This window comes from Poecilia reticulata, linkage group LG15 (genome assembly GCF_000633615.1).
Source record: "Poecilia reticulata strain Guanapo linkage group LG15, Guppy_female_1.0+MT, whole genome shotgun sequence".
Classification (NCBI taxonomy): domain Eukaryota; kingdom Metazoa; phylum Chordata; class Actinopteri; order Cyprinodontiformes; family Poeciliidae; genus Poecilia; species Poecilia reticulata.
In genome coordinates, this window is record NC_024345.1 from 6,824,037 (window position 1) to 6,840,607 (window position 16,571).

Here is a 16,571-nt window from a genome sequence, read left to right on the forward strand (position 1 = left end):
AGTTTTTGTCTAAATTAAGGTGAATTCATGGTTCCTTTTTCCACATAATGTAACCGGTAGTGTTTATGATAAAAAATAATAATAATAATTATGTGATCGGTATCGGTGATTGACTCTCATGGGTGATCGGTATCGGCAGGAAAAAACCTGACCGGCACATCTCTAATATATATCTTTGTAAACTTCAAATAAGACAGAACTAAGTTACAGGCAAATTTTTAGCAAAGGTATAGGAGCTTGTTTTAAGTCAATAATTCCTTAATATTGATTAAAAATGTTCTAGTTCCACTTGGAAATTCCTTCACCAATAACAAGAATTTTTTTCATGTTACAAGTGACATAATCTATCAATAGAACAAATACTTTTTCATCAATATTAAGAAATGATTGACTTAGAACAAGCTCCTATATCTTTGCTGAAAAGTGACTTATCAGTTACTTTTGTCTTATTAGTTCAAGACAAAAGTAAAGTATTTTCACTAGAAATATTTGGTAGCTTAATGTTTTTGCAGGATGGGTGGATGGATGGATTTTGGGGAAACATCTCTCAGGGGTGTGAATAACTTTGGATTTAAGCATAAGATAAGACATAAAACATTTGTATTGCGCCAATAAAAATCTGTCTCAGTTTATTCATGATTAAAGGTTTTAAAAAAGGCGACTGCCTGATGAGCATCATTGAAATGATGTTGACAAAGAGAAAATTCCAGCTCTGGAAAACAAGAACATGGAGAACACATGAGCAGTCTCGTCTTGAAACAAACAAACATGCAGCTTGGCAGAGATCTCTCACCCAGAGGCCTTGCATTTCCACCAGGGATTAGCTCTGCTGTCACACTCAAGAATCCTGCTTTTTAAAACGAAACCACCCCAGATTGCATCTGCTTGATGCAGAGAAAGAGCATCAAGCTCTTTCTCTGCTTCTCTTTCTCTGCGACCAATCCATCCAATCCGCTGAGCATTCAGGAGGAGACCAGTAGGCGTCCATGAGGAACTAAAGAAAGCAATGTTTGCTCACGAGATTAAACCAAGGCACACAAATAATCATCTGGACTGTGACACTGATTTGGCTGCAGTTCAGATGAAGTCTGACGGGTTTGGATGTTCTGCCAGCAGAGTGTTTTTGGAGGATCAAGCTGTAGCTCTTATCTCTTTGGCCTGATGCTCTAACCTCTATTGCTGCCATCAGTGTCTTTCACACACATGCATTGACAGACAGTATACAGATGGTTGACACTTTTTTTATGTGAATGAGGGGAGCTGAAATAGCAAAACTCCAGTTGGGGCCATAAAGCTGTGCGTGGATTCAGGAAAATGAAGTCAAACAGCCAGAGGATAAAATTGTGGTAAAGCTTAACTGAATATCTCCTACAAATACAGACAGGTGGAAAAATTTATGGAAAACCCCACATAAAAGGTCTTGGAAGCGTGGCTGTCAGAACAGCTTTAGTCTGCCGTGGCATTAACTTTTGGAGAGTGTTACGATTCAGGAGGAAAACACTCTTACTTCAAATATTTGCTTACTTGGAGTTTTGATAGTGGCTAAGAACAGTCTTTAATACCTGTTTACTGACTATCCCACAAGAGTTCACCTGGGGTTGAATCAAATATCTGGCAAAATACTAGAACATGAGCGGTAGTGCATGAAGGGCACAGAGGTCTACTGCAACTGACTGTAATCAGTTATAAATTAAGACTGGGACTTTGAGGCATTATTTATAACATTCATTGTGATTAATTAAGAGCAGAGTTCAACATGTTACATTTTTTTAAACATATTTATTTATTTTTTTACAAATAAAAGTCTATAATGGAACCTTTGCGTTTGCGTATTTCAGCAGTGATGGAGGACAAACAGCTTCTCAAGGGCCACTGGGGTTAATTCTGTCTGTAAACTGATCTGATGGAGACTTATAGACTGATTCTATGTGCTAGAAGGAGTTAGCTGAAAATAGCATCTGAATGCTAAGCATGTAGCAGCAGCACAGACGTCCCCAACAGTGTTGTGGTCAAGATCACCTAACCCGAGACCAAGACAAGACCAAGACTTTTAGGGTCCGAGACCAAGGGAAGGCTGAGGGAAGTCGAGACCGAGTCAAGACCAAGACCAGCGCCGTGCTCTACATGATATGATAAAATGTGAAATATGATCAAAATTACTTCACAAATTGATCTGAAAGATCCATATTCCCATAAAAACACATAGATATTAAATAATAAATTTAACCAATGTTAAATTTAACAAACTCTTTGTTCTGCTTTGCTTCCATCTCTGTGCTATGATCCGCGGTGGTCTCATGCCATCCCTAAAAAGATAACGCCCTGGCTGTTTACCCATGTTGCTCATGTCAGAAACCGTCTGCACCATTAAACATAGTAATTGAGGCAATGGCCTGACGCTCAACTATGAACACTGACCAAGGAGCAGCAAGCAAGAAGTAGATACATGCCAGTGGTTCCCAAACTTTTTGTCCTGCGCCCCCCCCAGTGGTTCCCAACATTTTCTGCCCCCCCCCTACAAATAGCTGTGTGGTTGAACGATGTGTTCAACCACACAGCTATTTGTAGCTGTGTGGAACTGGATACCCAGATAGCACAGAATGATTGGATGGGGGGAGGGAAGAAGGGATGAGAGGGGTAAAGAGGGGAAGGCTGGGAGGAGCAAGTGGGTGGGGGGAGTTGAGAAGGTGATGAGGGGTGCAACAAACTGCACAGATTGCACACATGGAGGCCTTAGTCCAGGGGTGGGCWATCCTGGTCCTCGAGGGCCGGTGTCCTGCAACTCTTACATGTCTCCCTGGTAGAACACACCTGGATCCAATAGCTGAATCACCTCCTCTGTTCAGGCAGGTTCTCAAGAGTCCTGCTAACAATCTTATTATTTGACTCAGGTGTGTTGAAGTAGAGACACATCTAAAAGTTGCAGGAGACCAGCCCTCTAGGCCTGGAGTTGCCCACCCCTGCCCCAGCCCCCGATGCAGCCGTCGCAGGCTCGATTCCCGGCCTTGGCAACCTTTGCTGCATGTCTTCCCCCTTTTCTCATTACCCCCTTTCTTGTCAAATAACTATCAAATAAAGGCCACTAGAGCTAAAAATATCTTTGACAAAATAAAATTTGAAAATTTAAAACTCTGACCTAAAATTAAAATTGTTTCACTCGAGGATAAAGGGAGGAGAGTGGAAAGGGGGAGGATATTGAGGGGTAGATGGGCCCAGGTGAGGGGTGGGTGGTGGGGGGAAAGGGGTGTGAAAAACAGCTTCCGTTGATTGAACATTTAGATCATGAGTTCTTCCCCAAACCTTGTCCTCAAGGCAAACTGACCTGCATGTTTTAATTTCAGCAAAACCCCGTTAATCAGACATCAATTAAAATCATGTGTGCCTAATTAGGGAAATGCCTAAAACTTGCAGGGCTTGGAGGACCAGTGCTGAAACACACTGGATTCACTTTGGCATTTCAATCAATGGATAACGACAATAAATCAACATTGATTCAATGACACAGTTTCAACGTTAGTTAATTGACTAGCTGCAGTTAATTTTATGGACTAATTTACATTAATTTCACTTAATTCTTTTGCTTTTGCTATGACAACTTACTTTTGTGTGTTTATTTAACTCAAAACTTACAAATCTTAACCTAAAGGAAATTTTCACTTTGACTTTACTTGAAATAATTAAGTTCGATACATTTGTATGAGTCAAGCTAACCAGGGACAGATTTTCTGGTAAGCCAGAAAAGCCACCGTGGACAAGTTGTTTCAACTATCTTCTTTTTAGAGTAGGTTTTATAGTTGATCCACCGTCAGTTGTCGACTTCAACCAAAAATCAACCATTAATCAGCCCTCGGCCTTCCAGTCATCAGATTTCAACCACAAAACAACATTGATTCAATAACACAGTTTCAACGGTTTGATTGGATGGTTGTTTGATGGTTGATCCACCGTCATTTGTTGACTTCAACCAAAAATCAACGATTCTAACTATTTTTGATTTAACATCGTGTGCTATCTGGGTAGTATGCTGCATGTTTAGTGATATTTTCACAGTTGCGGTCTCGACTGGTCTTGAAATAAAATACCGAGTCCTCAGTGCCCGAGACTGAGACGAGACCGAGACCATCAAAAAATGGTCTCGAGACCAAGACCGATCTCGAGTACTACAACACCGGTTCCCAACGCTAATGTCGGCATCTATAGTTCATATTTCTAAAGTTCCATGAATGATCAGAGGTTCCTGAAACACTGGACGGGTACAGCACTTTGTACCAACCTGATGGTTGAATAACCTAAATAACAGAATAAAAACAATAAATATATTTGTTGTTGAGGACATGTTTATTAATTTAGCAGCAAAAAGATTTTTGAATCAAAATGTTGGTTATTTTGTCAATATGAAGCCCTCGGCGTAAATTCAACCTGTAAGACTCTTCCGGCATCACATATCATCACTCCTTCACCCCAGCCAACCAGGACGCACTGCCACTCCACCTCAATCCAATCACCTGGGAAGAGCTCCTTCAAAGGTGAAGCAACCACAGATCCACCCGCTTCAGTTGTGCTTTAACCCACCTCCTCCCCGTTTCCACCACCAGACTCCCGGGCGCCTCCAGGTTCCCTCAAGACTCCTCTCTCCAAGCTCCGCTCCACCACCAGTGACTGGGTCCGGGGGAAGACCTACCTGAGCTTTGTTTGAGCCGATCATTCAAGCTCGCTGCGATTCTCAGCACGCATGTCTTCCGCCGGTGTCTGAACGCCAAATTCTCGGTCCAATAAAATTGTCTAACTGTTGTTTCTCTCTCTGTTTGAGTCTCTACAGATTGAAATGTAGTTTCAAAATAAAATGTGATTAATTGCAGACCCTCCAAATAACTAAAATTTAATCTAGTCCAAAACTGTTATAAAGCACAACAAAAATCATGTTACATTTCCAGAATTTCTGCATAAAGTATGAAAAGTGTCACCATTAGAGATCAAAGGAAAATAATATCTGGTTGAGATTAGATGATAATCATGTTTCAGAAAAGCTGCCGACTGCATCCTTTTGATATGAGACTAGTGCTGGAAACTACAGACCACTGAATCAAATAAAAGAGTTTATTGCTGACAGAAATAATAATACAAATAATAATTTGTTTTTACTTCTTGATCCACATGAGGTTCACTGTGCAGGTGGCGAGGGAAAGATGGAAAGATTGGTCTGGTTCTGGTGTGAGGATGGAAATGTGCAGAAGAAGAGAATATTTCTGTTATTGTTTTTTAGTCTTACTTGGTGTGATGATAGATCGTTGAAGAGTCGGTACTTTGTGGCTGAGGTTAGCAGAGGGCATGATGGGGTTGGCATTCTTCCTTTTTAAGTTGTTTCTCGATAAGTCCTGTGGCGGGGGTGTCAGTGATGGAGGGCAGACAGGTAGAGAAGTGGCTTCAAGGAAGCGGAGTGAGCAGCTGTGTAAGACCCAGGAGAATCTGCAGTCAAGTATGTAACTGTGTTGGTGTGAAGTCTTCCAGAAATCCATGAGGTGATAAAACAAGGAGGCTTTGAGAGCAGAAGTGGGGCTCAGAGAGAAAAAGACAAGGGATAAGTAACAAGTAGAAGCCAATAAGTTAAGAAGAGGATGATTACCAAAATATCTGGCAATTCCTCTCTAGTCCTGCCGCTCCTTAAATATTGCCTCCTGATGAGCTAAAATGAGCAGCAACAGGTGAAGCAGCACCTACAAGTCTCTCTCTGCAGCAGTAGAAAAGACACACACACACAAAATGTGTCTGGACTCAGCTCAACATGATATGACAAGGAGTAGATGGCGACTCAACAAACGAGGCGCTGCCAACTACACCCTAAAGACTGACAAGAATTCCCTAATCTGACTCTTAAAAGCTGCCAAGTCTTTGCACATCACATTCTGGAAGACTAGAGAGGCAATACAGATTGGACCTTCAAAGGATGGTAAGACATTACCAATCACTCTCAAAGAGGTGTGAGGTGTTGCTGATCATGTCATCCAAGGGTTGCGATGTTTTGCCAACAGGACCCTTGAAGACCATCAATGCATTGACCTTGATTGAACAAGGTTCAGTGGGTGGAGTAGTGGTCTTATGCTCCAAAAATTTTGGGTTTGATTCCATTGTGAGTTGGAATCAAACCCAACTGCTGGGCAAGGCATATAATCCAAGATCCCAATCAGACTGTGTATGACTGAATAAATATGGCTACGTTTGTTGGTGTGACTGGGTGAAAGCGATTAATGTCTAATGCTTTTTCAGTTCTCAGTATGACTAGAAAAGCTGATTCCAACTGGAGTGCAGAAGATGAGTAACCAAACAGGGGATGAAGAGCAAGAACATAGATCTCTGGAGAGACTTTGATTCCACTTAAACCACACAAAGTTGGTGGTAGCAGACTTTTAGATGCAGTGGGACCCCTGCAGGCTTACAGATGTCATGGCCCAAATTGTCCAGACAAAAAGTCCAGTTTAGAGAGAACAAAGTTTGGTTATGTTTAGGCTCCCACTGACAGTCTATTTTCAGTGACTGTTGTCAACACATTTCACGCATAATGACCAGCCTCCCTCCTGTATATTTTAATGTCTTCTTTCTTTAAATATGACATTTATTTTACTGGTGTTTGATAAGCAAAGTTATTTTCATATTCACAGTCGTGCATAAGAATAAAAATAGTCATAATGAAATCACCAAAGCAAAGAATACCTCCAATCTGCAGTGTGTGCATTTTTAAACATTTCCATTTGCACACATACAAACACACACTCCTCTCACAACTCATTACACTTTAAATAAAAATGATAACATAAAGAAAGGCAGATATGCTCTCTAAATTTGTGACTAAAAAAAGAGAGACCAATCTGTTTTCCTAATCAAATTCACATCTTCATTCCTTCTTCCACTGTTTCTCATCATGTTAAACCAGCAGGCTTGAATTCATTAAGTTCAACAGCTCGCACATCTAACATGTTTCATAGAAGTTCTCAAAGGAAGGAAGAAACGTCTTTTGTGCTGGAAATTAGCTTTTTCCTCCACACTTGTATAATTACTGATACTCAAAGACATACTGTGCTGATGTTCCTACGTGACTGCAGTAATAGTTGTTTCTCTCAAGATGTTGTAATAACTTTTTGTCATGAAATGTTGACAATAAATGCCTGCCTCTCAACGGGACATGACTCATTCTCATATTTTGCTTGGGGAGTTTTCAGCCTCTCAGTTTTTCTTGAGAGCGTTCTGTAAATGAAAACCCAAGAAAAGGATAAAGAGTAGCAGCAGAGGTCATACATTTAGACAATTGTCAGACATTTATCAAGTCTTTTTAAAAGGTCATGGTAATGTACTGTTGTTGTACAGTACGTGACAATCAGCCCACACAGTAAGTCACCGTCAGAAGCATTGATAATTGGGCAACATTTGTTACATAGCAATGCTAAACTTCAGCAAATAGATTAAAAAAAGCATTATTCAAAAAAAAAAAAAAACATTTGAAAAAATGTAGGCGAAGGGTCAGAAAGACAGTGTTGTGTATTGAATAGTGTCCTGATTCAAAGTTTAGTCATTTTTAATTATAATGAAATTATAAGAATTTGTTTACACAATGCTTTGCAAAAGCATTCACACCCCTTGTTCATGTTCAGCCAGCTGTAGTATAGCAGAGAGCAAATGCCAGGGTGTGAGCAGCATATATCATACATGTGGGTGATTGACAGCACTAAGACCCTCCCCCTCGCTCTGATTGGTTGTTTTTGACCAAGCGATGTATTTCTGTGGTTAGTACTGAGAGAAGGCAGAGGAGCTGAATCTTTTCACAGGTTATCTCACAACATGGTGACAGTTTTAACAAATAGGGGGAAACATTTTGAAAAATTTACATACTGCAGCTTTAAGAATGTCAGACTGATGACATGAAGCAGCTTTGTTTACAAGAAAGGATTTTTAAAAAATCAGCAGTTTGAAACAGACATCGAGTGATTTGATTGAATTGACTGAAAAGCACAAAGCTCATCTCCCCAGACGAATATGCTTTGCAAAAATTAATAAAACTCTTCAAACACAGCTAATGAGCTGAACTGATGAGGAACCACGTTAGATGTTTTCACCCTGATTAAATCTCTGCGCCCTCAGGAGACACAGCCAGTCCGACTAGTCAGCCAAGAATTAATGAGCCGTGGCAAACTTTGCCTTCAGACTCCAGTAAGGAACAAACTCAAGGAATCGGTGGCACCTTTTGGTTCTAAAGGATCTCTGGACTTAATTGGTTGAAGAGAAGCCCAGGTTTAACTGGTTGTACCACCTTGACTCTGCAGTGTAAGCCTTCATTACAAACTTTAAGCTAGAGAAGCAACTCTTCCACTGTAGAGCCTGAACGAAGCCCAGCGTGGATGGCTCTACGAGTGAAGCTGGTGCAGGGCAGCCATTACATACCAGGTACGAAGGGAGACTGTAATAAACAAGATGTAGAAGTTGGAAACTAGCATGGATCACACATCTCAGAAAAATGGAGAGTTCTCCACTGGAAGCTGGAGGTTTGGACTGCGGTCTGTGCCTCTGGTAAGACATTTAGTATGTCAGAACTTAACCTCAACTCAGCATAAAACTTAGTTTTTTGAATTTTGCCATTGCCATCAACCTGTTCTAATGAGATACTACAAAAAAATTAATAAAAAACATTAATGGAAACAAGATTACTGACATCAGTCCATCTGGAAAGAGTAACAAACCCATTTTTAGACCTTTGATTTCTTTAAAGAAACCAAGAAACCTGTGGTGAACCCTCATTGTTTATGATTCAACAATAAGGAAAAAACTGGGTGAAAATCACTGGGATACATCAAAGACAAAAACTTCTTACTAGGATTAACACTATTCAGCATTTATTGGCTAATGTTCTGTTCATTGATGAGATAAAAGTTCACTTTTATCTCATTTCTATTCTCTTTTGGAGAATCATATTCAGTTAAATCTGACATTTTGATGATATGTCAGAAAATGAATGCAGTATCTACTCTTACCTTACACTTAACTGAATATAGTAGTTGTTGGTTTTAAGTGTAAAAATGTTGCACTGAAAATGTGAAGTAAATGTTAGTATTATCAGTTTCTTCCACATCACAGTGTTGGACTAATTAGGGTTGGTCCATCCTAAATAATACCAACTATATGTTTTTGACTTTGTGGTCCTAAGATGACAAAATGGGAAAACTTTAAATTTGTAGTAAGAGTTACGGTATGTTGTTTTTCTCTGTATTGTGGTTGAAAAATATGCTTAGGTTAACTGGAGATAATAAAATGGACCTCGTCTTTAAGCCAGAGGCTTAAAACTTGTCACTATTGTGGACATTCGTCTCAATCAATCAATCATCCAAGTGATATTTTGAAAAATCTTTACCAGAACTGGAACCATTTTTTTGACACCAGAAACATTGGGCTGTGACTTCTTACAGAAATTCAAATGCTTCCAAGTCATACATTAGGATACAACATAGAGACATTTATTTCTTGTTTCAATACCAAAACGACATGGTTCATCCCCCATCAACCACAGAAAAGCAGCATTGTTCATTAGTAACTAAAAATGGACGACAAACTAAAAAAATATCAGATTAACTCCTGTGATCTGTCCGTCTTTCACCTGCAGTTCTTTTCATTCACCCAGCCAACAAAGTAAATAATGCATGAATGTGTGTGTGTGTGTGTGTGTGTGTGCCTCTGTGTGAAAATATCGTTTGTAACAAAAACGGAGAAAAGAAGCGGTAGTTATAATCCTCTCCTCTCAGGAAGCTGACTTATCTCCCCGATTCCCTTCATGTTTTTCTCTTGTGCCGTAAATCCTGAAAAACGTTGAAAACCACAGAGGGCAGTAGTGTAATTCTTGGCTGGGTCACAGTTTTTTTTAAAAAGGCAGAGGGGGTGAGATCATAGAGGAGATTCCTTCTTCGACGGTGACTTCCTGGATCCTGGACGTGCGGCGCAACAACCACGAAGCTGTTCATTACCAAATGTGTGACTAGATACAAAACAAAGGGTGGAGAAATAAAGACTAAACCAAAATATCATTCCTGTGTTCTTCAACTTTGTACTCGGTCACTTTTTAAATTCCATATATTTATTTTCATATATATTTATATATATATATATATTTATATATTCTTTTTACAGTTAAAAACATGGATTTGATAGACTATTTGGTTTCTTTTCGTCTAAGCAGAAGTGTTTTGTTGATGAAAGCTTGAAGGTATTTTTTTCTCTTTTCCATACGGTCAGTCAGTGGAAAGTTGGCAACTCAGAGTGTTTGTACGCTTGTATCCATACAGTATGCATATTGATAGGATTTCCCTTGATGTATTTTTCTTTTTTCAAATTGACATTTTCAATTCACATCTTACAGATACAGAACACCAGGTCTGCCAACAGTATCAAACCAAAAACAAAAAAATGTGCGTGTCCCGAAAACGGAGCAGCCTCATTGGGCCGGGTCTCTGTGCAATAGTAGCTGGGTCTGCGTTGGTTCGCTGCAGCCGAGTCCCACGGCGCTTCCGCCGCTAAGGTTCAGGAAGCAAACAGTTTCTCGAGGCTCCGTTGGCGCGGCTGCTGCCGAGCAGCTCCCGACCTCTTCCTGCTTCCTGTGGGCAAGAGCCAACGCTCTGAGCTGCTCCTGCGCCTCCTCCAGAAGCAGAGCCGCCGCCTCCTGCCGCTGCCCGATGGCGGAGGAGCACAAGTAGGATGAGGACGAGGAGGGCCGGGTGCGCGCTGCCTTGTCCCTCCTCTCCTCCTCGCAGGTTATTGACATCTCAGTGGTTTCTGGGCTGGTTTGCATACACGATACCTCGTTGTCGTGGTGACCCTGAACGGAGGGAATGATGGGGATGGAGCAGGAGCGAAACGGAGGCAGAGACGGGGACAGGCTACGGCGGCGGCGGCCGGGCCTTCTCAGGCTGCGGCTGCTTTGCGGAGGGGAGCGGACCTGCGCGCTACCGCACCAAGGCAGGGCCGACGATTGTGTCTCCATGGAAACAGGAGTTTGCATATGTACAAAGGCATCTTGTTTGGTGTCGCAGCCCGGGCTCTCCTCCTGGGAGTGGACTCTGAAAGAGACAAGACAGAGAGAGAGAGGAGAAGGGGAGAAAAGGTTATTCAGCTGGAGAAAACGTCCACCCTTCACTTTGGGGAAAAAGTCATCGTGTCTCTGCTGTGTTTTCAATCGCCTTTTCAAACTCCCACGCCGACTGCAGAATACAGCTCTCCGCCCTCAGCCGTCTCACAGGCTAAAACCAAAGATGTAGAGGGGAAGAAAATGAGTCTGACATCTTTCATCTCTTTATATCCGAGTGTACATACACACACACACCCACACCCCCACGCACACACTCACACACAAGCACACACACACACGCACACACACACACACACACACACACGCACACACACACACACACACACACACACGCACACGCACACACACACACACACGCGCACACACACGCACAAAAAACCTCCAAAGATTCTCACATAAAGACAAGGAGGAGGCAACAGAGTTCTTCTCATTATTGATTTTAACAAGTTTTAAGAGAGTGGAGCTGAGGCGCTGAGCCTCCGCCAAGGACAGCATTGTGTGTTGATTTGTGAGAGCGGGGTAACTTCAGGTCAAGAGTTGCTTTAAAATGCTCTGTGAGTTGGTTTAGAGACTGTGTGGCTGCAAGAAGGGCAGAAGTTTTTTAATCAGACTTTTCTGTACGTATTGTTCATACTTTGACCGCTGGTGGAAAACCTGCCCACCATCGCGTTTGGCATTGTCTCGAAAGTCTTAATATTTTTTACTTTCTCACATTTGAGCTGTTTTAAGTCTCTGATATTGGAGCTATCATCTATGATTCCATGTGTACATACATTTATCATGAAAAATTTATATGACAAGAATTGATGTAACCGTTTTTTTTAATCTTTTGTTATAATTACACAAATGTCGTCTTTTTGTTGTCATTTGGATTGTTCCTTTATCTGACTGTAACACCTTTGAAAACTCTGTCATAGTTATAACCGTGTGACTTTAAGATCAGGAGCCCCTCCTCTTTATTTCTTCTTCTGTGGTATTATTGTTAAATTGTTTGTCATGTTGTCCTGCAGGAGATGGGTGTTTATTTTTTTTTATCTAAATGTATCCAGTTTATTTATAGATCTATAAAGTTAGTATTTAACATTTCCACTGTAATATATAAATCCATTCCTTAATGTGAATATTTAAATGAACTAATGATTGCAAAGTAGCAGGAGTTAACGTTGGTTTTGTGTAGGACTTGAATGGCATGGTTATGTTCTGTTTGTTCTTGTCATATTAATCAGAGAAACCACTGCGTGACGGCTCAGTCATTTACTAAAACCATCACAAAACAGAAAGTATCCGTTTACATCTAGATTTATCGTTTTCAGCATGAATTCCAGTTGGTGCTGTTTAAATCCACCCACAAATATTTTTGGGATTGTTAATTCTACAATATTTTCCCACTGTTTGTTCAATGAACTTAAAATATGATGAAGTACAGTAACTGTACAAAGTGTAGTGATAAAAAGTAAACACTGATGTTATGGTCATACTAGCTGTGTTCCCATTACAAATGTGAGCAAATCTGTCAGCATTTTGATAATATCAAAAGAACACAATTTCACAATTGCAGTGTTTCCAGTAAATAAAAAACACAATTAAAATCCCGCGAATAAGTTTGTTCATGCGATAAGTCATTAAAAACATGCCACACCATCATCCTCCAACTACTTCCTGTCTTCTTCTTCGGGGTTTGCACCAGTAGCAACATCCAGTTGTTGATCATGTGAATTGTGTGATGAGAAAAGTTTCCATTGCAGTTTTGTGAAGTAAACCAATGTCGATACGGCCAAAGAACCCCTTCATCACAGCACCAAACAAGTTTTTTCAAAATTGTCATGTTTCCATTAAGCAAATTTATTTTGAAATGTCAAATAGTGCAAATATTGTGCAATTTGGAAACGCAGCTAGTGTTACTCTTGTCGCGGAGGACATTTGGCTCAAAAAGTTCAAGGTGTAGTGACAAGAGCAAACCAAATTTTCTTGCACCAGATAAACATGACAAGTTTAACAAATGATGCCATCTAGTGGTGAAGCTGCTGGCTGAACAAAGATAACCCCTTAAATTGCCACCTTATGCCCACAGAGCCAGCTATGTTGTCTTCAGATAATTAAATAAGTTACTGTGATTTGTAAGATAGCACTAATGAATGCAGTGTCTCCTTCGGGGTCCCGTGAAGTTTGACCCATTCATCCAGCTCAGTCTTAGGCCTTTATCAGTTTCATTACGAGCCCAACTGACTTTCCAAAGCTTTTTTTTTTTTCCAACCCAAATCTCCGCTGCCACAAACTTCTCATCTCTGTATCTAGGTGCCGATCTGGCTGCACTGACTCCTGGAGTAATCTCTTTCTAAGACCAACCATTTCCCGCTGTGTTATCCGTGTCTAAATCCAGTGTTAATCTGCAGGACAGACTCTTATCTATGTCTAATCATTTATAACACTCCTCAAAAACAACGATGTTCACTCTGTTGCCCTTGCAAATTCTCATCTTCGTCACAAATTATTCTTTTTCCATCTTTGATTTAAAAATAACACTGTTTTCTAAAGGTAAATTTTTTAGACTTTGGCGAAATCACTTCCTCGTTTTATCCCTGCTGTGTGTTTTTTCTTTTCTCCATCCGACATAAAAAAAGCAGAGTGGAGATTTGGGGGAGCCCACAGAGAGGATCCTGCAAGCGATAAGAGAGGATGGTGCGAAGGTGCTAATTCCCAAGATAACATTCACAGACAAATCTCTCTTTTGATGTGTTGAAACATAATCAGATTGCAACAATCTATGAAGAGCAGTTTAAATATAGACCCGCAGGGCAACGATGGAGCAGCTGGAGCGAAAAGAAAAAAATAACTAAAACATGGAGATTGTGTCCAAATGAGGAAAAGATAAGTGACCGGGCTTTTATCTTAAACGGGAGTTCATTACGGGTTAACACATACAGTTTCATTCATCTGTTGCCCTAAAGATTATTTTGGAATGTGTGAAATAAATAAGAGGGCTGCACAGTGGCGCAGTTGGTAGAGCTGTTGCCTTGCAGCAAGAAGGTTCTGGGTTCGATTCCCGGCCTGGGATCTTTCTGCATGGAGTTTGCATGTTCTCCCTGTGCATGCGTGGGTTTTCTCCGGGTACTCCGGTTTCCTCCCACAGTCCAAAAACATGACTGTCAGGTTAATTGGTCTGTCTCAATTGCCCCTAGGTGTGAGTGTGTGTGTGCATGGTTGTGTGTCCTGTGTGTCTCTGTGTTGCCCTGTGACAGACTGGCGACCTGTCCAGGGTGTACCCCGCCTCTCGCCCGGAACGTTAACTGGAGAGACACCAGCAACCCTCCTGACCCCACTGAGGGACAAGGGTGAAAGAAAATGGATGGATGAAATAAATAACAGTGAATTTGTGGGAAAAAACATGTGATGGTTTCCACAGCTGCACACACCAAACACGTTTGTTGTGCTTTACATTATTTGCGAAATTACAAACGAAATTTGAAGTACCGTATTTTCCGCACTATAAGGCGCACCTAAAAACCTTCAATTTCCTCAAAAACCGACAGTGCACCTTATAATCCGGTGCGCCTTATATATGGACCAATATTGGGAGAGAACTAAAACATGCAGGATGCCAGCCCTCGTGGACCGACTTTGGGCACCCCTGATCTACAGCCTTCTGCATTTCCGATCTTGGGGGTGCAGCCAATCAGTGCCAATAAAATTGAGTGGTGCACCTGGATTGGCTGCTTTGCAAAACCAACCAATAGCGTGTCATTAGCATTGTGCTTTGATGGAAGGCTTTGTAAAGATCAGTGATCGACCAGAAAACTTCAGTTCCCTACTACTCTTTCTTTCCAATCTGATTGAGCTTGAAATATTTTGGAAAAATTAGTAAAAACATTCAATCTTTAGATGTGCAAAACCTGTTGAAACATACCCCAAAAGACTTGGCGGTTGCATTGAAAAGGACTTCTAAAAGTGTCACATTTATAAGTGATGTGCCACTTAAAATCCCAATAATGTGTGAGAAAATGTAAATACATTTAAGTGCATGGGGCAGACTTGCATAGAGAAAAACTATTCCTTATTTGAAAGAAGAAAAAACAAGCATATAAAGAGCCACCCAACTTCTTCATCAGCCAGTTGGGCAAAAGATTTATCTTAAAATAGTCGTAACACTTTTTCTGTCTCCCTGTCAGCCATTTTGCTGAGATAACACCAGGCTTGTAAATCGGGGATAAAAAGAAACCAGCATCATTTTTAAATTTCTAAGCACATTTTCTAACTGTCATAAACTATCTGCACACTCCTCTGTTCCATCCTTCTTTGAATGTTTCTGTATTTTTGGATTTTCTCCTCCCTTCTATTTCTGGATCTCTATGTTTCTCTGTTTCCACGCAGTCGCGGTCAGATGCCTCCATGGCAACCCCGGCAACAATGCTACAGTAAAGGGATTTGGCCGTCTGTCCATCCATCTGCCGTTCTGACAAATCTTGTCTCAGAGAGAGTGAATGAGTGGATGGTTGGGCCATAGATCCAGAGTGTGTGGGTTAGTTGTGTGATCAGAATAAGCGTGCATGCTCATCTATTCGCACAGACTATATGAATTGGGTGTGTGTTTTTGTAACTGCCATTTTTTTCCTGATGTGCCTAAATGTCAATAACACCTACAGGACATCCTGTCTGAAACAGAACCTTGAAGTAAGCATTGACCATAACATTATGTTTAAACTAGAAAATTCCTGCAGACATTTTACGGGGCATGCCAAAGTGTGCCCGTCGGATTTTTAATAAAGCTTTCTGATGCTAAAATTAGCAATAATGCTAAAGAAAGCTGCAATGTAGTAAATAACCTGTGGGGAGTGAGAAGCATGTTCACTAAGCTGTACTTGTACTATTGAGTATGTTGCATAAGCTAAAATTTGCCAAAATGCTAATAATAGCATGAATGCTATCAGTACCATGCGAAGTATCACTAGCATGTTGTCGGTCATTACTTACTCCATTCAGTATAGAAAACATTGCTAATAAGCATTCTGATGCTTAATATTAGCATCAATGCTAAGCTGAGCTAAATTTTTTTCAAAAACCTGTGGAGAGTCAGAAACATGTTGACGAAGCTGTATTGATTTTGTTAAAATTAATGCATAAGGTGAAATTAGCCAAAATGCTAATCTTAGCACGATTGCTATCAGTAGCATGTTTGGCATCACTAGCACTAGTTATGTTGTCTGTCATTACTTACTCCATTCAGTATACAAAACATTGCTAATAAGGAAGAAAATCATTCTGATGCTTAATACTAGGCATTTATTAAAGCTCAGCTGGGCAAAGACAAAGAAGACTACGGCTCTTCTGTTTTATGGTCAAATAAAATAAATGTAACTGTTTCCAGTGTTTTGTTTTGTTTGATACACAGCTCCACATCACGATGTCACCAGGTGACTCTGAACCCATCCAATCACTGAATAGATGCTTAGAACAG

The 16,571-nt window shown here is 40.7% G+C and overlaps 1 protein-coding gene across 2 annotated transcripts in view; it reads right to left on the reverse strand.

Moving 5' to 3' along the window:
* Positions 1-7,287: 7,287 nt before the first annotated feature.
* The window catches only part of nrg3a (neuregulin 3a), a 557,399-nt gene continuing 548,115 nt past the window's right edge, over positions 7,288-16,571 (reverse strand). For both annotated transcript variants that reach the window (XM_008429014.2, XM_008429015.2), the window contains one exon: positions 7,288-11,090. In XM_008429014.2, coding sequence (XP_008427236.1) covers positions 10,469-11,090 — 622 coding nt within the window. In that variant the 3' untranslated portion in view covers positions 7,288-10,468. The remainder of the gene's footprint in view (positions 11,091-16,571) is intronic.